The following is a 20,384-nucleotide window of genomic DNA, read 5'->3' as shown; positions in this document are numbered from 1 at the left end:
TGGGAAGATCTTTCATGAGACCAAGGTTAAAAACACTGATGTAAAACACAAGACTGTGGCAGGCCAATTGGTGTCCAGCTATGTTTAGCTGTCACTGTCTTCTTCTTCTTCTTCTTCTTCTTCTTCTTCTTCTTCTTCTTCTTCTTCTTCTTCTTCTTCTTCTTCTTCTTCTTCTTCTTCTTCTTCTTCTTCTTCTCCTCCTCCTCCTCCTCCTCCTCCTCCTCCTCCTCCTCCTTTTCCTCCTCCTCCTCCTCCTCCTCCTCCTCCTCCTCCTCCTCCTCCTCCTCCTCCTCCTCCTCCTTCTTTTTTTGACACAGGGTTTCTCTGTAGCTTTGGAGCCTATCCTTGAACCAGCTCTTGTAGATCAAGCTGGTCTCGAGCTCACAGAGATCCACCTGCTTCTGCCTCCCGAGTGCTGGGGGATTAAAGGGTCACCCACTTCGTAAACAAAGAATCTCCTTCTTTAGTCTTCTGTGTACACCCAGTCAGTCAACAACACGGTGTCACCATTAGGAGAGCTTGTGTTAAGCCTCAGGAATCCTGTTTAGGGTAACCTGTGTGTCCTAGTTAGAAAAATAGTCTTGTATCTTACATAATCTGGTCTTAATCTCAGTGCAGAGGTACCATACTTTCTTCCCTGAATGAGCTCCTCAGAGGGAAAGCCACAGTGTTTTCAGCTCACATTTTTGTCCTCTGTCTACTACTTCCATCTACTGCTCTCTTCCAGCTGTTCACAAAATTCAATGCAGAGAATCAGCCTCAGGAAAATAATTTCCTGAACGTATCCCTAGAGAGTCTGATATGTTTGACAAAGGAAATAATTCCTTATTTTATTGCTTAATTTTCTATCACGGTAATTCTCAGGACAGGACAGAGAACATGTTTTATGGGAGGGACTGGAGAGATGACTTAGTGTTTCAAAGCACTGCCTGCTCTTCCAGAGGACCCCAGTTTAGTTCCCCACACCCACGTGAGAGCTCCAAACTCTGTGACTTCAGTTCCAGGAGGACACCCGTACAGTAGGCAAAAAACCCATGCACAGAATTTTTTTAAGAAGAAAGAAAAATGAGGACCTAGATCAATTACTAGTTCATTTTTCAAGATTGAAGCAAAGAAAATGAGAGGCTGCGACCTTATTATTCTCTTCCGTTCTGCATATTAACACAGAATCTTATCAGGATTCCTTACATAATCACTTCCTCTAAAATGTGCACACACCCCGTATCTATGAGAAGTGATGCTACTCGGTGTTATAATCTGTGGTATATGACAAGAACAGAATAGTCTTTGGGAAATTTTGTACACTTGATGAGTTTACTGATTAATTGCGATCTATGAAGAACACTTCAAGGAGAGAAACTACAGGCTTCTGGTGCAATGAGTTGACATGGTGGCCTTTGTTGGGAGATGTAATGTACTCCAGCATAGGCACTGACACACAAGGTCATGATCGTTAGGATATTTACACTGGGGATTATTCCCAAGCTTTAACAAAACTCTAGCAACTTCAGGGTTATTTTAGAAAAATAGTGAATTTGTAGGTTGTGTATATTTTAGTTTACAAATTTAGTGTACATACATTATTGAACAGTTTGTACTGAATGTTTTAAAATATGACTTTTAGATTCTACATATTATAGGAGTTTAATAATTTGAAAACAAAGAAAAATGCTTATTTGGAATGATAAATGTTAAAGATTGTATTACAGTTTAATGTAGTAACTACATAAAGCATGTATATCCTTTGAACTTAAACTTTCAAAAGTGCACATCATTCTGGGTGTATTTTATTTTATTTTATTTTATTTTTCTGGGTGTATTTTAGCCTTGAGAAAATGACTGATTATAACAATCAACCATTATAATAAAAAGACAATAACACTGAATTAGCATATTTACTAACTTTTAACTCAAAATTAAGTTTATCTCTTCAGAGACAATGAAATAATTTCAGTTTTCTTTCTAGTAGGATCTTCGAGTAAAATATATAGTAAACTATATTTTTAAAAAAATCTTTTGAAAAATAAGAATTATAAATGCTCAAATAACGTATTTTCATGTGCTATGTACAAATTGAATAACAACTGCTCTCCTGAATTAGGATTTGTGTTTGAATTTTTTTGCCTAACTTTCCCGTATGCAGGGTGTTGGCTCCAGGTGGTTTAGTGAAGCCTGTGTCTCATGAATGCTCATGTTCAGTTTCTTGGCAGCACAGAAGTGGAGCAGCCAAAGGGGACAGAAGTCGTGAGAGACGCTGTGAGGAAACTAAAGGTAAGGAAGGCACTCAGAAGAACCGCCAGTGTATCGGTCTCATGTAGGTAAGGAAGGCCCTCAGAAGAACGGCTGGTGTATCGGTCTCATGTAGGTAAGGAAAACCTTCAGAAGAACTAGTGTATCGGTCTCATGTCATCGGCAGATTGATGGAAGTGAAAACATGCATAACTCTGGTAGGTATAGCTCCACTCTTTAAATTATAATTAAATATTTTTGGTTGTGAGCCTAGCCTTTAATGGCTGAGCCCTCTTTCCAATCCCTCGACCATAGAATAGATAAAGAAAATGAAAACAAACAAACAAACAAACAAAAAAACCGGAATGACATCTTGATAGTGGCATGCAAATGTATAGATCTAGAAAAAAATATAGTAAGGTAACCCAGACAGAGAAAGACAAATTAATATGTACTCACTCACAAGTGGCTTCTAGACATAAAGCAAAGAAAAAAAAAACCAACCTATAGTCCACAACCCTAGACAACAAAGAGGACCCTAAGAGTGACATACATGGATCTACATAGGAAGGAGAAAAAGACAAGAGTTCCTGTGTAAATTGGGAACTTGGGGGTCATGGGGGAGAATAGAAGAGGAGGGGGAGGAAGGGATGGGAGTGGAGAAAGATGTACAGCTCAATAAATAAATAAGTAAATTACAATTAAATAACTATCACCTGTTCAAGGAGACATTTTAAACTATAAATCATAGTTATTTTTCTGTACGTACCATATTTTATGAAGTATCATTTTTTACAGTCACTAAAAGCTTTTAGGGTCAAGTTCCCTAAGTGTTTATATTCAGTGGTCTGCCTTTGTATTTCTTGGCCACTGTGAAGCCATGCTCTAGCTCAAAACTAGTAGTACTATCAGAGAAATCTATAACAGTTAAATTATTATATCTACCAGCTGGAAATATTTTTGCAAATGATTGCACAACACACTTTGGAAATACTGCTATATATTAAGGATGTCCCAATGGGCCGTGTCAATCAGCAATGTTAGAAGAGATTGTGTAACTAAGAGAACAGAAGAAAATATTGATTAAACCACCTAAGTATTCACAAGTAATAAATTTCTTGAGGAAAAAAAATATGCAATCTCATGAACTCACATTCACCAAGGTTCCTGATAAAATCTTATAACTACACACCACAAAAATGTTTCTGTAAAACCCACCTCTCAAAAGTCAGTTGGGAGAACTCCTTCAAGAGGTCAGGCATCTTCATATTCATAAGACGATCTGCATATCACTACTTTATTTGCAAAGTTAGCTTTTATTTTCTGTGGCTGCTTTCACAATTTGGTGGATGGGAGATAACCTTTCTGTGGCCTTGCTTCTAGAGGTGAGCTCTTTCCACAGGACTGTTAAGCCCTGTAGTTTGTTCCAAGTTGAATCATGAACGTTAAAAATTACTACTGTGGTTTGAGAAGGTCAAATAAAATATATGCAAAGTTTAAGTTGAGGGAAAAGATCAGAATGAGATTTATATTTTGGATAAAGAAATAAAGCAGGGCGTGCCTTCATCCATTCATTCTTGTGACTATTTGATACAGTCCTCGAAGTAGACATTCTGGGCTCCCAGGATAATATCACCCACATTTAAGGAAAATGCTCTCTCTCATAAGCCATTTCTTCCCAACTGTCATTAGAGAATGTTCCATGCTGGTCTTCATCTGAACAACATTTTTAGTCAGCAATAGAGGGTTTTATTGATGACCTTGTAGGTTGTGGCAACTCTTAAAATATGATTCTAATTGTTTTAATAGTGGTCCAAGTCCTGGGTTGAGTACAACTTTACTGCAACCAGAACGTATCTTAAAAGAACAATGGTGTTGCAATATTTCTTAGGCTTTTGGAATTCTTAATCCAGTATCTCTAATATGAAACTAAAATGGTTCAATTACATTATGACTATGCCAAAGAGATACTTTAACTTAAATGGCTTCTAAATCTATGACTAGTTTATATGAGGTTTTAAATGGCATAGCTATAAAGTTCAAAACCTAAAAATGAACTGTTTGGGGGAATATAATGAAAAATAACAATAGAGTTAAAATGTATACTTAATGGACAGTAGCTTTTATTAAATGTGTGTCTTTCACAACTGACATGCATTTAACAAATAAATTGTATAGGTTGAAAAATTGGTTTCTCAACAAAGTAAATATGTATAAGAGAGAATTTTGCATTAGTGAATATGAGTAAGATGATGGTTTTTATCTGAGTTTCTTGAAATTGTTTTTCTTATGCTGTGTCTGAGGTCAGAGTTATGATAAAATGTATCAATATTTACACGTATTTTTAACTTGCTATCCTATGGATGTGGCCATTGGGTGGCGCTGTGGATCCACTAGAAATAGAAACTTCCAAATGTCCGTGACCCCATTTTGATTTTCTGCTTCTTTTTCCCAAACACGTGTGTCCTGGCTCTTTTAGTAAATACATTGTAGTGTTGGACTCATTTTTCTCATGTAGCTAAAAATGTTATTAATTTTACTCCCTTTCCTAAGTTAGCATTTTAAATGCATTGCCTTTTGACATTAGGTAAAAATTAGAAATGTAAGTATAATAAGGCAGTTAGAAATCTTAAAGAATTTTCAGTAATGTTATATTTATACTCTTGCAGTTCATCATATCTGCTTGATTTTTAACAGAATGTTTCTAATGATTTGGCTAGTCACTGTTTGGTGACTATAGAGAATTCATTGTTTGCGAATGTTAATGTAAGAACTTGTGTAAGAATAAAAATACCTTCTGCTTGTCAAAATGACATATCACATTTCTATTTCTTAATTATGAATTTAGCATGACATTTACAAACCAGTAAGTATTTAAAAATGTGATATTATAAAACTCAGCACGGTTTTCATTATGAGTTTCATTTTCAGACGGGATCTGTTTCAAGACAATCAGTTCAAACACCAGGACTCAGTGTGTATTCACGATTCGTTATGTTAAAATATGCATACACACTAGGACGTGGATAGTAACTCAATAGCCTCCCTCAGACATGCGTAGAGATAACATGTTTTGGCCCCAGTTTGAAAGGGCTGTCTCCAGTTAATGAGGCTCCACTTAAATCCATGAAACTGCTTCAATGTAGCTCAGCTTTCGGAGTGACTGACAAGATGTTTTCATCAGCTTAGGCCTTCATCATTGGATTTTACTCTGGGTTACAATTCTCTTGTGTCTTCACCGTTCTTTTTCTTCAAATGACCAACTATTTAGAACCTAGTTATACAAAAAAAAAAAAAAAACAACCGGTATGATTATTAGGACTATTTTAGCAACTTGAGTGTAAGAAATACAAAGTGGCCTTGGAGTGCCAAATAGTTTGCAGATGATATGATAGTATACATAAGTGACCCTAATCATTTCTACCAGGAAACTCCTACAGCTGAGAAATACTTTTAGAAAGAGATTGGCTACAAGTTTAACTAAAGTCAATATATCAATCAATCATATTGATGAATGTATACATATATATCAATCAATCATATATGTAAATGTATACGTATATATACACATGTTTATATATAAACAAACAAATCAGTAGCTAGACTGATAAAGATTTCATGCCAACAACACTTTTCATAATAGCTTCAAATTATATAAATAACTCTAAGCAAGTGACTGATGTATATGATGAAAACTTCAAATCTTTGAAGAGTTTGAAGAAGATATCAGAAGATGGAAAGATCTCCCATGTTCATGGATCAGTGAGATTAACAGTATAAAAATGGCCATCCTACCAAAAGCAATCTACAGATTCAGTGCAATCCCTATCAAAATTCCAACACAATTCTTTACAGACTTTGAAAGAACAATACTAAACTTTATGTAAAAACAAAAAAAATAAAACAAAACAAAAACAGGATAGTTAAAACGATGCTGTAAAATCAAAGAATTTCTGGAGGTATCACCATCCCAGATTTCAAGCTATACTACAGAGCTATATTAATGTTTAAAGTGCATGGTATTTGGCATAAAAACAGATACATTGATTAATGGAATCAAATTGAAGACCCAGAAATAAATCCTCATGCCTATGGACACTTGAATTTGGATTTTTTTAAAAAAGCCAGAAATACACAACGAAAAAGACAGCATCTTCAACAAATGGTGCTGGTCAAACTGGATGTCTGCATGTAGAGAATGCAAATCCATATTTATCACTCTGCACAACTTCAAGTGGATCAAAGACCTCAACATAAAATCATATACACTGAACCTGAAAGAAGAGAAAGTGGAAAATAGCCAGAACACTTTTGCCACATAGATGACTTTCTGAACAGAATACTGATAGTATAGGCACTAAGATCAGCAATTATTAAATGGGACCTCATGAAGCTGAAAAGCTTCTGTAAGACAAGAGGCACTGTCAATCAGGCTAACTGGTAGCCTGCAGAGTGGGAAAGTATTTTTTACCAACTACACATCCAATAGAGAGATCAAGAAGCCAAATAACCCAATTTTAAAACATGATACAGATCTAAACAGAGAATTCTCAGTAGAGGAATTTCAGATGGCTGAGAAACATTTAAAGAAATGTCCAATATTCTTATCCATTAGAGAAATGCAAATCAAAATTACTTTGAGATTCTATCTTACACCAGATAAGATCAATAATAGAAGTGAAAGCTCATGCTCAGGAGGATATGGAATAAAGGGAACACTCCATTGCTGATGAGATTGCACACTTGTACAGCCGCTATGGCAATCAAATACTTAAAAAGTTGGGAGTGGATCTACCTCAAGATCCACTCTTAGGCATATAGTCAAAAAATGATGTATCCTACCATAGTGACCTTTGCTCAGCCATGTTCATTGTAGCATAGTCATGGTAGTCAGAAGCTAAAAACAACATAGACATTCCTCAACTCAAGAAATGTGGCACATTTATACAATGAAGTATTATTTACCTGTATTTAAAAATGACTCAATGAAATTCATATGAAAATGGATAGAACTAGTAGAGAAATCATCCTAAGTAGGTAACCCAGACCCAGAAAGACAGATATGGTACTTATTCGCTTATGAATGGATATTAGCCATAAAACAAATGATAACCAAGCTACAATCCATAGGTCCAGAGAGGTTAGGAAAAGAGGAAGGGTCTGAAGGATGCAGGGATCTCCTTGGGAGGAGGAAATAGAATAGATTTTATGATCAACCTGGGGGTAGGTGGGAACAGGAGTTGGGGATCAGGTTGGGTGGAAGGAGAAAGTGTGAGAAGAATCACCTGGAATTGTCCATCAAATCCCTCCCCTCAGATTTCAGGGAATCCCATTGAAGAGGACATGGAAATATTGTAAGAACAGGAGGGGATGGAGGACACCAGGAGAACAAGACCCTCTGAATCACCTAAACAAGGGATGCATGAGTTCAGAGAGACTGAAGTAGCATGCACAGGGTCTACATGGGTCTGCACCAGATCCTCTGTGTATATATTATAGCTATTAGCTTAGTATTTTTATGGGATTCCTTGCAGTGAGACCTAGTTGGTCTTGGATTCTTGTGCTTGCTCTTAAGACTCTATTCCTCCTACTGGGTGACTGTGCCCAACTTCAATATGACAGCTCTTACTTGTTTGTACTATCTTTTATTATGTCGTATTTAGTTATTACCTCTGACTAACCTGTTTGTTTCTAACTAGAGACTGAGAGAGAGGGAGTGAATTTGGAGTGGCAGAGAGGTGGGAAGGAACTGGGAAAAGTAGAGGAAGTGGAACTATAATAATTAGGAATATATTGTATGAGAATCTCTTTTCAATAAAGGAAAAATACACATTCACAAAGCGGCATAGGATTGCCAAATAATAGGGTCTAAGAAATAAATTAATTTTCCTTCCCACTAGCATGTATCCTATTAGTTTTAGTAATAGAATTAGATTTCACTTTTTAAAATGTCCTTTGAGAGATGTATGGAAATCATCTAATGTGGGCGTCAAAACTCAATGTTCTATAAACTTTCATGACAAGCTCTAAATAGCACTAACACATGTTTAACTTACTTTATAATTTCAATTTTTCATCATTTTATGGAAGCAAAGACTGTGTCTTGATCCTGTATTGTACTGGTGTTTAAAATGCTTATGTTTTATGTCCATTGAACCTTTTTGTTGGAATTGATAACTATGTTCAAATTACAAGGATAGATCTATGTAGGTCTACACAGGAAGGAATTCAGAGAAAAAATTGAAAGACATTTGCAAACAAGACTGTTCAAGGATTTACATTAAAATAATAAGTAAGAAAAAGAATATAGCCAAGGATAAGAGAGCATCTGTCATGCATTGTCTCTCATCACTCTTGAATTAGAAGAATTTTGGAACAGAGTTAAGAAGTCCACAAGTAAGAAAATCAAGGAGACTTAAGATGGAAGAAAAGTTTTGTGAGCAGTGAGCTTGAAATTTAGGAAAAAAAGCAGAGAGACCATGACTATCAAATTATTTAAGCTTAGAGTGAGTCTAATTCTAGAAGCAAGACTTTTGCAGATATATTTTCAGCAATCACGTCACAAAACTGATGGGAATGTTGATATTTACATGAAACACGAATGGGGAGTGTGATGGTAAAGGAAGATGTCTGAGTGCAAGGGAGCAAGTGCATCCTCCATGATGCTTGTTCCCAGCCGATATCATGATTGCGGTGTGTAAGGACATTAGGAAATGCAGTTTGGGTTGGTGGAGGATTGATAACTCAAGGCTTTTTTAGTACTGTTAACTTGGTCTTGACATGATACCAGAGGGGCATATACCAGCTGTTTAGGTCTCATCATCCCTTTCCTGCTTTCTCCGGCCCTCCTCCGTGTGTGTGTGTGTGTGTGTGTGTGTGTGTGTGTGTGTGTGTGTGTGTGTGTACATGTGTGATATCAACACTCTCTTTCCTATCTTCATTACTTCCATTCATTTTTCCCTTTCTAAACTTACAAGTTTTAAATTACTGGCTTTTTGTAACAATATTTTCATAAAACACAAGGTTACGGGATTCATGTCTGAGGTCACAGGAATGGCTGTTTTCAGATGGCGAAAAGCCCTTGGAAGTGACTGCGAGGCCCTGCAAGCAGCACAGGGTGGTTTATCTCAGGTATCCTTCAATAAGTACAGAACACAGACCCACTGGTACTTTTAGTGTTTCGTGCACAGAAACCTTAATTATACTAAGTCAAAAGTATACTGCAATTGGGAAAGACAGCTAATATGCATGCTTTGAGGGAGAGCCGAATAGCACTGCACGGAAGCAAAACATGTTTCTTAAAGACCGAGAAGTATTTGGCACACATTGGGTGTCATGTGCACACTGTAAGACTTCTAGAGGCAAAAGAACAATAATAATGAAGCAGCTTATGTCAAAGGAACACAGGAAAAAAAGCAGACTGGAAAAGTATGCCACCCAAATTGGGTACAAAACAAGTAACAGCGGCTGGTATTCGAAGGCAGACACTTGAAGGCACTCCTGTAAGCATTAATTGAGCTCCTCTCTGTGGCAGTGCAAAGACATAAATAAGAAGGCTTTGAACACTCTGCCCCGGGAACAGCTACCATGCATGCTCACATCTGCCCTAGATTAGAATGGATTGCGCAATGCAAATAAATAGGACACACAAGAGCCCTGGAGCTCTGCCCGACCTCACATCTGATCCTTTAGAATCAAGTTCAAAGGACTTTCCATATGCTGAAAATGAGTTGTAGAAGCCCTGGCAGTGGGGTGTGCAATCCTACTACTTTAAAAGTCTCCTTTCTTTCCTTCTTTTTTAAAGACATATAAAGGGAAGGAACTAAGAAAGAAAATGGGGGGTCAGAGGGGTTGCCACCAGAAAGCAAAACACCCAGTAAACCAAAGAAAATAGGAAGTTGAACAGAAATTGGGACACCTGGTGAACCGTGGATTCAAGTAAATAGCAATTAAACTAAAAAGAATTACAAAATACTGCCCAGGACATACTTATTCTAACAGCACATATATGTTGTATATATATATATATATATATATATATATATATATATATATGTGCTTAGGTAAATAATTGTATGTATTCTAATATTGAGTTTCTAAACATGTCTATTGTTTAATACTAAAATTCAGTTGGATTCATGATTTTTCTTCCACTAAATCTGGAGAAGCTGGGGAGAGACAGGCAGAAACTTCCTCTGCGTTAGAGTAGAATGATATTCTTTGTATTTTACAAAGACCTGAATATATGATTTAAATGAGTAGAAAGACATGATACTATAGTTATGAAAGTAAGTAGAAACCATTGTGCCTACAAGGTGCTGGCTGTGTTTGTGATTCTAGACCACATCTGTCCCTACAAAGGAGTCATTCATGGTAAAATGACTGGAGCTCTCAGCTTTGGTTTAGATATATCAGTTGGTATCATCTTTGTTGATTTGACTGATAGGTCATGTACACAACTAGGTAGCTGTCACTCAACAGCAGGTGAACAGCAAATTCTGAGAACACATTAAAATAAAATGATCTCAAAATGAGGAAATCAGTACTTACTATCCCACATGGTTTCTTTGCTGGTTGGTACACATTCAGCCCTTTAACTGGCATGTAAAATGTATGAAAGTCAAGGTTTTGGCATTTTTTAGAAGGGTGTTGTTGTTGGTGTTTAATGATTAGAATCAGGTAGGCATAGTGTCTCATACCTGAAATCACAACACTTGAGAGGCTAAGGCAGTGGATTGTTATAAATTTGATCGCAGGCTGAATTTGCATAATGATTTCGAGGCTGACATGGAAAACAGAAAAAGAGCCTGTCTCAAAAAGAAAAGCCAAACAAACAAACAAAAGCCAAAGGAAACAGAAAATACAAGTCACTGCAAATGAATCTGAATTACGGTTACAGACAGAGAGGGTTACTGAGTAAAACTGTTTCTACAAAATGCTTTGTAATGGGTAGTCCCTGAATTCATGAATGTTGGTTATAGACACAAACTCCAAATGTCCATTTATGTTCATATTCCACAGTCATGGAATCACAATTTTGTGAATGTTTTTGTTATTTATAGTTTGCAAGACACATCAAGAAATCAGAAGGCCAGAAGATTCCTAAAGTTGAATTGCAAATATCAATTTACGGAGTAAAAATTCTTGAACCCAAAACAAAGGTAAGCCTTGTTTTTTGAGAGTTATGTGGACCTATTCTTCAATCAGTGACAATTACATCTATTTTCATGGATATTTAATATTTATTACCAACTTTAAATGTTTGGTGCTTGGCGATTTATTTAAACATGTGTAGCAATTTGGAGAAAGGGAAGAACTTTTGGAATTTTGGTATTGTCTACCTGAAGCCTATGCCCCACATATAATAACTTATATAAAGTAGATTCAATACTGGTAGTGCCTGTATTTAGTGATTTCTATCCCTCTATGTGCAAGATACATAGGGTATGGTTTGCTGGGTATGAAAGAAGACAAAAGCTGTGCCGTGTTAAAATGTCCTTTCCTGTGGATTCAATTGATGTGTATTAGTTTTCTAGGATTGCTATAACAAAATGCCAACGTCTGGATAAATTAAGCAATGGCAATTTGTTTCCTTTGTAGTTGTGAACGTAGAATCTTAATATTCATGTGTCCATAAACTCAGTTTCTCCTCTGGCACAGCTGTATCTTCATATGTGCACATACTTGAGATTCTTTGTATGTCTGGGTTTTACTTATTTGTTTGTTTGCTTTGTTTTGTTTTTTAAAAGGACACCAGATTGAATTAAGGATCATACAATGCTTTTATATGAGTTGTATTACCCATATAAATGCCTTATTTCCAATTTTTTAATTTTAAGACAAAGTTTCATATTTGTATCAACATATATTAATTAAACATAATAATGAAATCAAACATGTATACAATATATTTTAATCCTGGTTATTGCAATCACCTTTTCTTGATTGCTTCCTACTCCCAACAGTTCCCTTTCTTTGCCCCAATCAGTGCCCCTACTACTTCCATCTTCCTTTTCCCCCATTGAGTTTTACTCGTGCCTACAGGAACATGGCAAGGGGCTTCTCACTGTATTATATGCTATTCACCTGAAGGAAAGTTCTCTACCTTCACCATAGACTCTCTGTAGAGCCTGTTGAAGTGATTGGAATTGTGTGCTTTTGGCCACCACTCACACGATTTCTGTTAGGACCAAGCTTGTGCTGGTCTTGTGTAGGTAATTACAGCTGCATCGAGTTCTGAATTCAACAAGCACGCCATACCCCAGAAACCGGTAATTCCACATCTCCCCATCCCTTCCTTATGGCTCTGGCATCCTTTCATCTTCTGTGAGGCCCCCTGAGTCCTGAAGGAAGTAATATAGATGTGTAACTTACAGAGGAGTACTCAGCAATTACTTATTCTCATCATCTCAGCAACCACAAGTCCCTGAAGCTACCACTGCAGTGCAAAGGAAGCTTTCATGGTCCAAATGGATGCCATTAATCTGTGGGCATAAATTTAGTTATTTAGGAGGTGATTTGTTGATACATTATGTCCATTTAGTAAACAGCAGCTATAATTTCCTTACTAGGATTTATAGGACTTCTGTGGCTAAAGGCTTTGACCATAGGACTACAATGCCAGACAGGAATTCTCTCCTCTGGTGCAGACTTCAAATCCAATTAGAAAGTAATTGGTTGTCTCAATAATATAGATTTGCTACAATTGTACCAATGAGCTCATCTGCCTGTCCAGTGGATAGTATAGCCTGCAAAGATTGAATTGTGGAAGACTGGATAGCAATTCTTCCTTAGCAGCCTGCACAGCACCTCCTGACACTGTGAGGGCAAACCAATAAGAAGATCTCTGTCTCCTTTCATCGCCTGATGAAGGTTAATATCCAGGAGGATGACGATATGTTTTTCTTTGGGTTCTCCTTCTTATTTAGCTTCTCTAGGATCACGAATTATAGGCCCAATGTCCTTTATTAATGGCTAGAAGCCAATTATGAGTGAGTACATCCCATGTTCCTCTTTTTGGGTCTGACTTACCTCACTCAGGATAGTGTTTTCTATTTCCGTCCATTTGCATGCAAAATTCAAGAAGTCATTGTTTTTTACTGCTGAGTAGTACTCTAATATGTATGTATTCCATACTTTCTTTATCCATTCTTCCACTGAAGGGCATCTAGGTTGTTTCCAGGTTCTGGCTATTACAAACAATGCTGCTATGAACATATTTGAGCATATACTTTTGTTGTATGATAGGGCATCTCTTGGGTATATTCCCAAGAGTGGTATTGCTGGGTCCAGGGGTAGGTTGATCACGAATTCCCCCTTCCCCCCGAAATCCCAAGGTCCAAATCAGGAGCAGAAGGAGAGAGAACGCAAGCAAGGAACTCAGGACCGCGAGGGGTGCACCCACATACTGAGACAATGGGGATGATCTATAGGGAACTCACCAAGGCCAGATGGACTGGGTCTGAATAAGCATGGGATAAAACTGGACTCGCTGAACATAGTGGACAATGAGGAATACTGAGAACTCAAGAACAATGGCATGGGGTTTTGATCCTACTGCACGTACTGGCTTTGTGGGAGCCTAGGCAGTTTGGATGCTCACCTTACTAGACCTGGAAGGAGGTGGGAGGTCCTTGGACTTCCCACAGGGCAGGGAACCCTCACTGCTCTTTGGGCTGATGAGGGAGGGGGACTTGATTGGGGGAGGGAGAGGGAAATGGGAGGCGGTGGCAGGGAGGAGGCAGAAATCTTTAATAAATAAATTAATTAATTAAAAAATATTCCAAATGATTTTGCAGTGATCAATATGGGTTCCAAACATAACTGCAATAGATTAACGTTTCAAGTTGGGAAAAAAAAAGAAGAAAGCTCAACTTGATTTTTCCATGTCCTATGGCTGACACCACAACATTTTCAGCAATAAGGTCTATCCATCTAGTTCTGTTAGACATCCAACAACAGTGGTGATCACCTCTTTATTTGGGGTTCTCAGGGGAATCCTGAATCAACCACTCATAGGAGCTAGCCTACCCCTGACACAGGGATTTTCATTTAACGACATGTTTCCTAGGCGCAGCTTTATCTACCTGTTCAGGGTCCTTCTATTTAAACTCATTATTTCTACATTTTTTACTTTTAGCCTATCTTACCAGTCATCCTTCTTCCTTTGTTTCTTTCCCTATATTGTTAGTTTTAGTTGATCTTCTCTCCCAACCCCTTTGTTTCTTCCAGCTCCCAACCTCCGCCCCCACTTAATTCTTGCCACTGCAATATAATATGTCATAAGTCAGGCAATACTCAGAATAGTTCACGAGCATGAGCAATAAGCCTTAAAGGCCAAATAAGAATATGGTAAGGAGATTTTCTAATTGGCGGCAGCTAGATGTCTGCTTTATTTAGATATGGTATCATGAGCTGGCTGCCAGTGGTTGGTTAAAACCCAGCTGTATGTAATTGGCTGAAGTTGCTCTGTTATATGTAAAGTTAGGCTGCTAACATGCTCTTGGCTTGCAAATTTGTTAGGCAAGAAATGAAATAGGCAGACAGTCTCAAACTAATGAGCTTCTGTATATTTCATTAGGCATTTCTGATACAATTCTAGTTTATCACATTGGGAATGAGCTCTTCGGGCAGAAGAATGGTTTGTATCTATCTATAAATAAAAATGGGATTTTTAAAATACACTATTAGTCAAGAAATGGTCTTTCTTTTACAGATACTATGTTTTTCCCACTTGGATGGGTAAAAATTGAAATAAATGCAATCTCTGTAGCAGTTAGCGCCTATGCTTTTCTCATTTCTACTCCCCTTAGCTGTTCTTTACGTGTAGTGTGTGGTTCTGGAAAGAGAGGACTCAGAGAAACACAAACTGATCTGAAAATTTCAGCTGTAATCAAAGATATTGATTATCCCAGCACTCGGGAGGCAGAGGCAGGTGGATCTCTGTGAGTTCGAGACCAGCCTGGTCTACAAGAGATAGTTCCAGGACAGACTCCAAAACCACAGAGAAACCCTGTCTCAAAAAACAAAACAAACAAACAAAAAGATGTTGATTATAAGTATATGTGTTTCCTCGCTGTGTGTTTTGTTGGTGGTGTTCCCAAATCTCTTTTAGCACATCTCACAAAATTAGTTCTGGATTTAATATCCATGAATTTTATCACAAGATGGACTGTCTAACTCTATACAGAAAACAAGTTATATCTAACTACAAGAAGCTCTGAGTTCAATCCCTAGTACCTAAAACAAAAAGTAAAGCAAAGCAAATTAGAAAAGTCATCCCAAGAGAATGGAGTTATAGTCTTCCTCAGTTCTAGTCTTCTTAGGAAGATGACTTTGGTAACTGCCTTACTTTATTTTATTTTTAATATGGTAAAATACTAGAGCCTCGAGGGGAAGGCAAGGCAATCTTAGTTGAAGCATCCTGTGATATTATATCTACAAACAGAAAACAACTATGAAGACATGTTTATAGCTTCTCTGCTTTATGCATTCTAGGATATTCTTCTGTCCAGGGGTGGTCTCACCCATCACTAACATGGCTCTTTCCACAATGTAATCAATATGATATCCTACTGATATGACCAAAGGCCTGTTTCTTAGTTGTGATTCTGGGATTATCTCATGGTAATAGTTCCCATAAACCATCACACCAATATCAACAAATATTATGATAATGTGGGAATGATTACAACCAAATATCTTCTGTTTCCATACTTCTTGCTGAGTGGATGAAAAATGACACATTCCAGCACTAGCTATAGAAATGTTGTGATTATCCTATAAATAAGAAGAAAAATAAAACCATTCTTTTATGAACTGTATAAATATAATTTATATTTTTATAAATTATAAAATTTATAAAATTAGTATAAAATTTATACTAATATAAAGTCATTAAGTCTTTTTTCTAAACCATATAATGATAAGATAGAAATGTATCACAAACATTGTCATATATTAATGGTATATACTAGCTATTAGAATTTAGAGATGGCAGTATAGCTCAGGGTTGTTATTTGATTAAAACAAAAAATATATGTCAATGTGAAAAAAATCATTGCACTATCAGGCAAAATATAGGAAAAAGTCCGAGACATACACAACTTGTTGCTGGTCTAAAGATTAGGGCAAGTGCCATTGTGACCCTGTCAAAGGAGCAGCAGGTGGCACTTGACATCCAAGGAGTCAGCCCGCCAGGAGGTACTTCCCTGATGGCTGATAGGCAAGGCACTGAGACCACAGACCCCGGAATGGAATGTGATTTTCTTCTGCTGTGCCTTCACGTGTTTACTGCTGCTATCTTTCTCTGGTATCTGGTATGGTGTGAATGGGTGTGGTGAGATCACCACTGTCTATAATGTAGTGTGTTTATCTCATGGAAACATCCCGTTCTCCTGGGTGTTTTTACCTGTGGATTATTATAAAGATGACCCCTTCCTAAGCTGTCCTATCTAAGTGATGATAATAATGTTAGTTTAAATAGAATTTTGGTGATAAAAAATAAAACAAGGAAGTGTCACACACATGGGTTTCTCTTAAGGAGCCATATAGACTGTGGCTTAGGTTAACGACTAAGAAAAACAATTGAGTCCCAGGAGCAAAGCCAGCTCGAATTCCTTTAATCTTAATGCTGAAAGATACAGTCACAGCTTTCGGTGTGCATCATCAGCTGGAACAAAGCTCTAAAATACCTTCAGGATAGAGCAGATGTTTCAATAATAGCTTTGAGATGAAAGACCCCAGAAAACAATCTAAAGTTTGCGAGGACACAAAACTGAGGTCAAAATACAAAGCAGCCCAACTATTAATCATTGATGTACTTTTCTTGCTAGGACTGATTGATGACCAAGCATGATTATTAATTCCTTATACTTATTTCTGACTTCAATCTCCTGACATAAGAAACTGTTGATGAGTTGGTATGCACACTAAAGACTCAAAGCATGGCTGACTAATTCTTTTTCATGTATAAAAGTTTAGGTTTGTGATTCCTTTAAGATTCCTATAAAATTACCTCTAAAGATAAGGAATAAAGTAATTGGTCCTTTCTTTGTAACTGAAAAATACAACCTGCCATTAAAAGACCTGACTGAGAAGAGTATCTTGATTACCTACATGGCTAATCTTTAACAAGTGGCTTGGGTATGAATGTATTTAGGTTCTTAGGATAAATTGTTTTTTTTTTTACCTGTATTACATAAAATGTTTAATCTTGTAAAGAACATGGAGACCGTTCTGTTTTTACTTGTGTTCATTGTAATCATTCACTGAAACACAGAATATATACTGTAACTGCAGTATAATTTTTATATTGCCTGAAATATTTTGTTGGGGCATGTAAACTGTAAGGGAAAGAATATAGTTAAAATGAGTTAGAAGGAAAAAAAATCAAGAATGAAGAAGGTAGAAAAAAACATCACAAATGAGAGATGGAAATCACCAAGAAAATAAAGAATATAGAATGAAAACGAAGAATAAAGAAAAGGTCTGATGGAAACCGTCAAGAGAGTGTTTCATACTTAACTCATCCAGCAAATGCTTGGTGACCTGTCCTTAAGCTGCCCCTCAGGCGATGCATTGCTGCAGATGAATTCTCTTAGCATTTGTTATCTATGGCATTTAAGTTCTTATTTTCAGTCTGAATATTTTTTTTAATTTTTTATTGAGAAAAAAAAGTTTCCGCCTCCTCCCAGCCTCCCTTTTCCCTCCCCCTCCTCCCGCCCTTCTCCCCCTCCCCCCACTCCTCTCCCCCTCCCTCTCCAGTCCAAAGAGCAGTCAGGGTTCCCTGCCCTGTGGAAAGCAAACTAGTAATAAGAGTGATAGGTTAAATCAAAGCAAGCATGAGTGTAAAATGCAAGAAGATAAGACATCATTGCTACTGGCTTTGAGACAGTCTTTGAGTTTCTGAATCAACTGTAATAAATACAGAGGGAAATGTTTATAGCAGACACTCTGGGGTTTAAAATTAGAAAGATAATTATCTAGTCAGTCTTGGATACAAGTATAATAGCTCCCATCACTAATCTTTTACACGTCCACCAAATACTGCGATGACCAGAGGTTCTTACTGACGTTGTGTGTTATAATGCACTTTGAAATAAAGGATGCGTATAGCTAGAATAGAAAACAGAATGATTATTGATTGTATTTTATTTCATCAGTTATAATTAAGTAAAACAGAAGATGTTTTTCTGACCCTAACATGTTTCAGAAAACTATGGTGATAAATAGATAATATTGATGATAATACTGAGTTTCATAATTCAGTGATATATGGGTCTCTGTGTGTGCATCTGTTCTCATGTTACTGCTCTATCTGTCTGGTTCCGTAGTTGTCTTTCTGCCCATGAGAAGTCTTAATTCCATCATCTGCAGGCAGTGATGATGAGCCCCCTTCCCCATGTGTGTGTGGTGTGTACTATGAATGAATTCTGAAGTTCTTATGCTATCAAAGTTGCAAGGATGACCTTCCTCGACAGAAAAGGCTAAGTCATGAGTGAATAACAATATGGACCCGATATTTAGTAAGAGAACTATGAATGAGTTGTTACTGGGCCTTGTGTAAACTTGTACAGAGGTGGTTCTGTTCTAGACTATAGTGCTAATTATTACCAGTAGCACAAATTGCAAAGAATTTTGCATAATTTGTTCTTTTTCTATAAACCTTTTGAAATGTTTTAATATTTTGGGGCTAAGTATACTCTTATGTAAATGTTCAAGGTGTGAAGAATATGGTTTTTAAAGATCCTTTGTAGGATCGCAGAATCCTACAAAGTGGCCCAGAAATGCTGCGAGCCACTGATCAATCCTCCTTTCTCCAGCATGCACTGGTGTGTGCACTGTTGCAGCGAATGTCTTGTTCCAACCATGAGTCAGGCGTTCTGCCTCCGTTATGTTCGGATTTGTGTAAATTCAGGCATGTGCAATTCCAAGACCAAGACTTGGCAGGTTATCGCTGCACTTTCAGAACTGTGAGGTGTCTTATTAATGCTGCGGACATTTCAAAAAGTGGGAGAAAATACAGTCAACTACGTTTGTTTCTGTTCCTGTTCACAGGAAGTCCAACATAACTGCCAGCTTCATAGAATATCATTCTGCGCAGATGATAAAACCGACAAGAGGATATTCACTTTCATATGCAAAGATTCCGAGTCAAATAAACATTTGTGTTATGTATTTGACAGCGAAAAGTGTGTAAGTATGCCAGATGTTTTAGGGTGGTTTGTTCTCTTTTATAAGCCAGGGATTGTCTTGTTTCCGGCATTAACAAAGTATTTGGAAAGGAATAAGGCCTGCAAACGCTTAATGCACCACTAATAGATTCATCCTGCCGTGAGAACAGGCTTCACAATTTTATCCTAACTAAATGCTCATGTTCATTAGCAAAAGCTCGCATGCAAATTTCTTTGGCTACTTTTATCGCTTTGTATTTATCTCAAAGTCATTTAGTTTATTTTAAATTTTAATTTAAAAGTTATTGACATATGTCTTCATGATGCAAAGAGGAACAGTGAGCCCAGGTTTTCTTGAAATATGAGGAATTTAGTGAAGACATGTCTTCAGCTGAGGAATAAATGCTGTATGCCTTCTTAAAATGTTCCCAGTTCTTTGAACGTTGACTTGATGTTTATTATTCAGAACACTTAGCATAAGTAGTGATGTGGAGCCCCCTTCCCCGTGTGTGTGTGTGTCGGGGGGGGGGGTGGGTTACTATGAATGAATTCTGAAGTTCGTAGCATGTAAGGGCACTTAGGAAATTCTGAGTCATGCAACAATTCCTGAATCACCCAACATCTGAAGGAAAACCGTGTGTCTTGCTTATGAGTGTGAGCTCATTTTCATAGCCAAGGCCGAGTTCTGCCATGAAACCTATGATGTGAATTCTGAGCGCATATTGCAAACATTGAATATGTCAATGGAAAACCATCCAACCTCAACAGCGCTATTGGATTAAAATGGAAACAGAGCTAAACTCATTTAGACTCTATTTTTGCCTTGTTCTCAAAAATAGCAAATTAGGTGATTCATATTTTTGATTTTACAGACCTTTTGAGAAAAAAATACCTGTTTATTTCATACCTATTCCTTGTATCAGGTGGATAACAGATACCCAGTAATTTTATATCTTGATGGAAAATACATTGTTGAAATTT

At 37.1% G+C, this 20,384-nt stretch overlaps 1 protein-coding gene across 3 annotated transcripts in view; it reads left to right on the top strand.

Moving 5' to 3' along the window:
• Gulp1 (GULP PTB domain containing engulfment adaptor 1) overlaps window positions 1-20,384 on the top strand; it is a 243,316-nt gene that overhangs the window by 197,331 nt on the left and 25,601 nt on the right. For all 3 annotated transcript variants that reach the window (XM_075956217.1, XM_075956219.1, XM_075956218.1), the window contains exons 4-6: window positions 2,200-2,271; window positions 11,292-11,390; window positions 19,288-19,425. In XM_075956217.1, coding sequence (XP_075812332.1) covers window positions 2,200-2,271; window positions 11,292-11,390; window positions 19,288-19,425 — 309 coding nt within the window. The remainder of the gene's footprint in view (window positions 1-2,199; window positions 2,272-11,291; window positions 11,391-19,287; window positions 19,426-20,384) is intronic.

The sequence above is a fragment of the Microtus pennsylvanicus genome, chromosome 22, assembly GCF_037038515.1.
Source record: "Microtus pennsylvanicus isolate mMicPen1 chromosome 22, mMicPen1.hap1, whole genome shotgun sequence".
NCBI classification, from domain to species: Eukaryota; Metazoa; Chordata; class Mammalia; order Rodentia; family Cricetidae; genus Microtus; species Microtus pennsylvanicus.
This window is presented reverse-complemented; position numbering and strand designations above follow the sequence as displayed.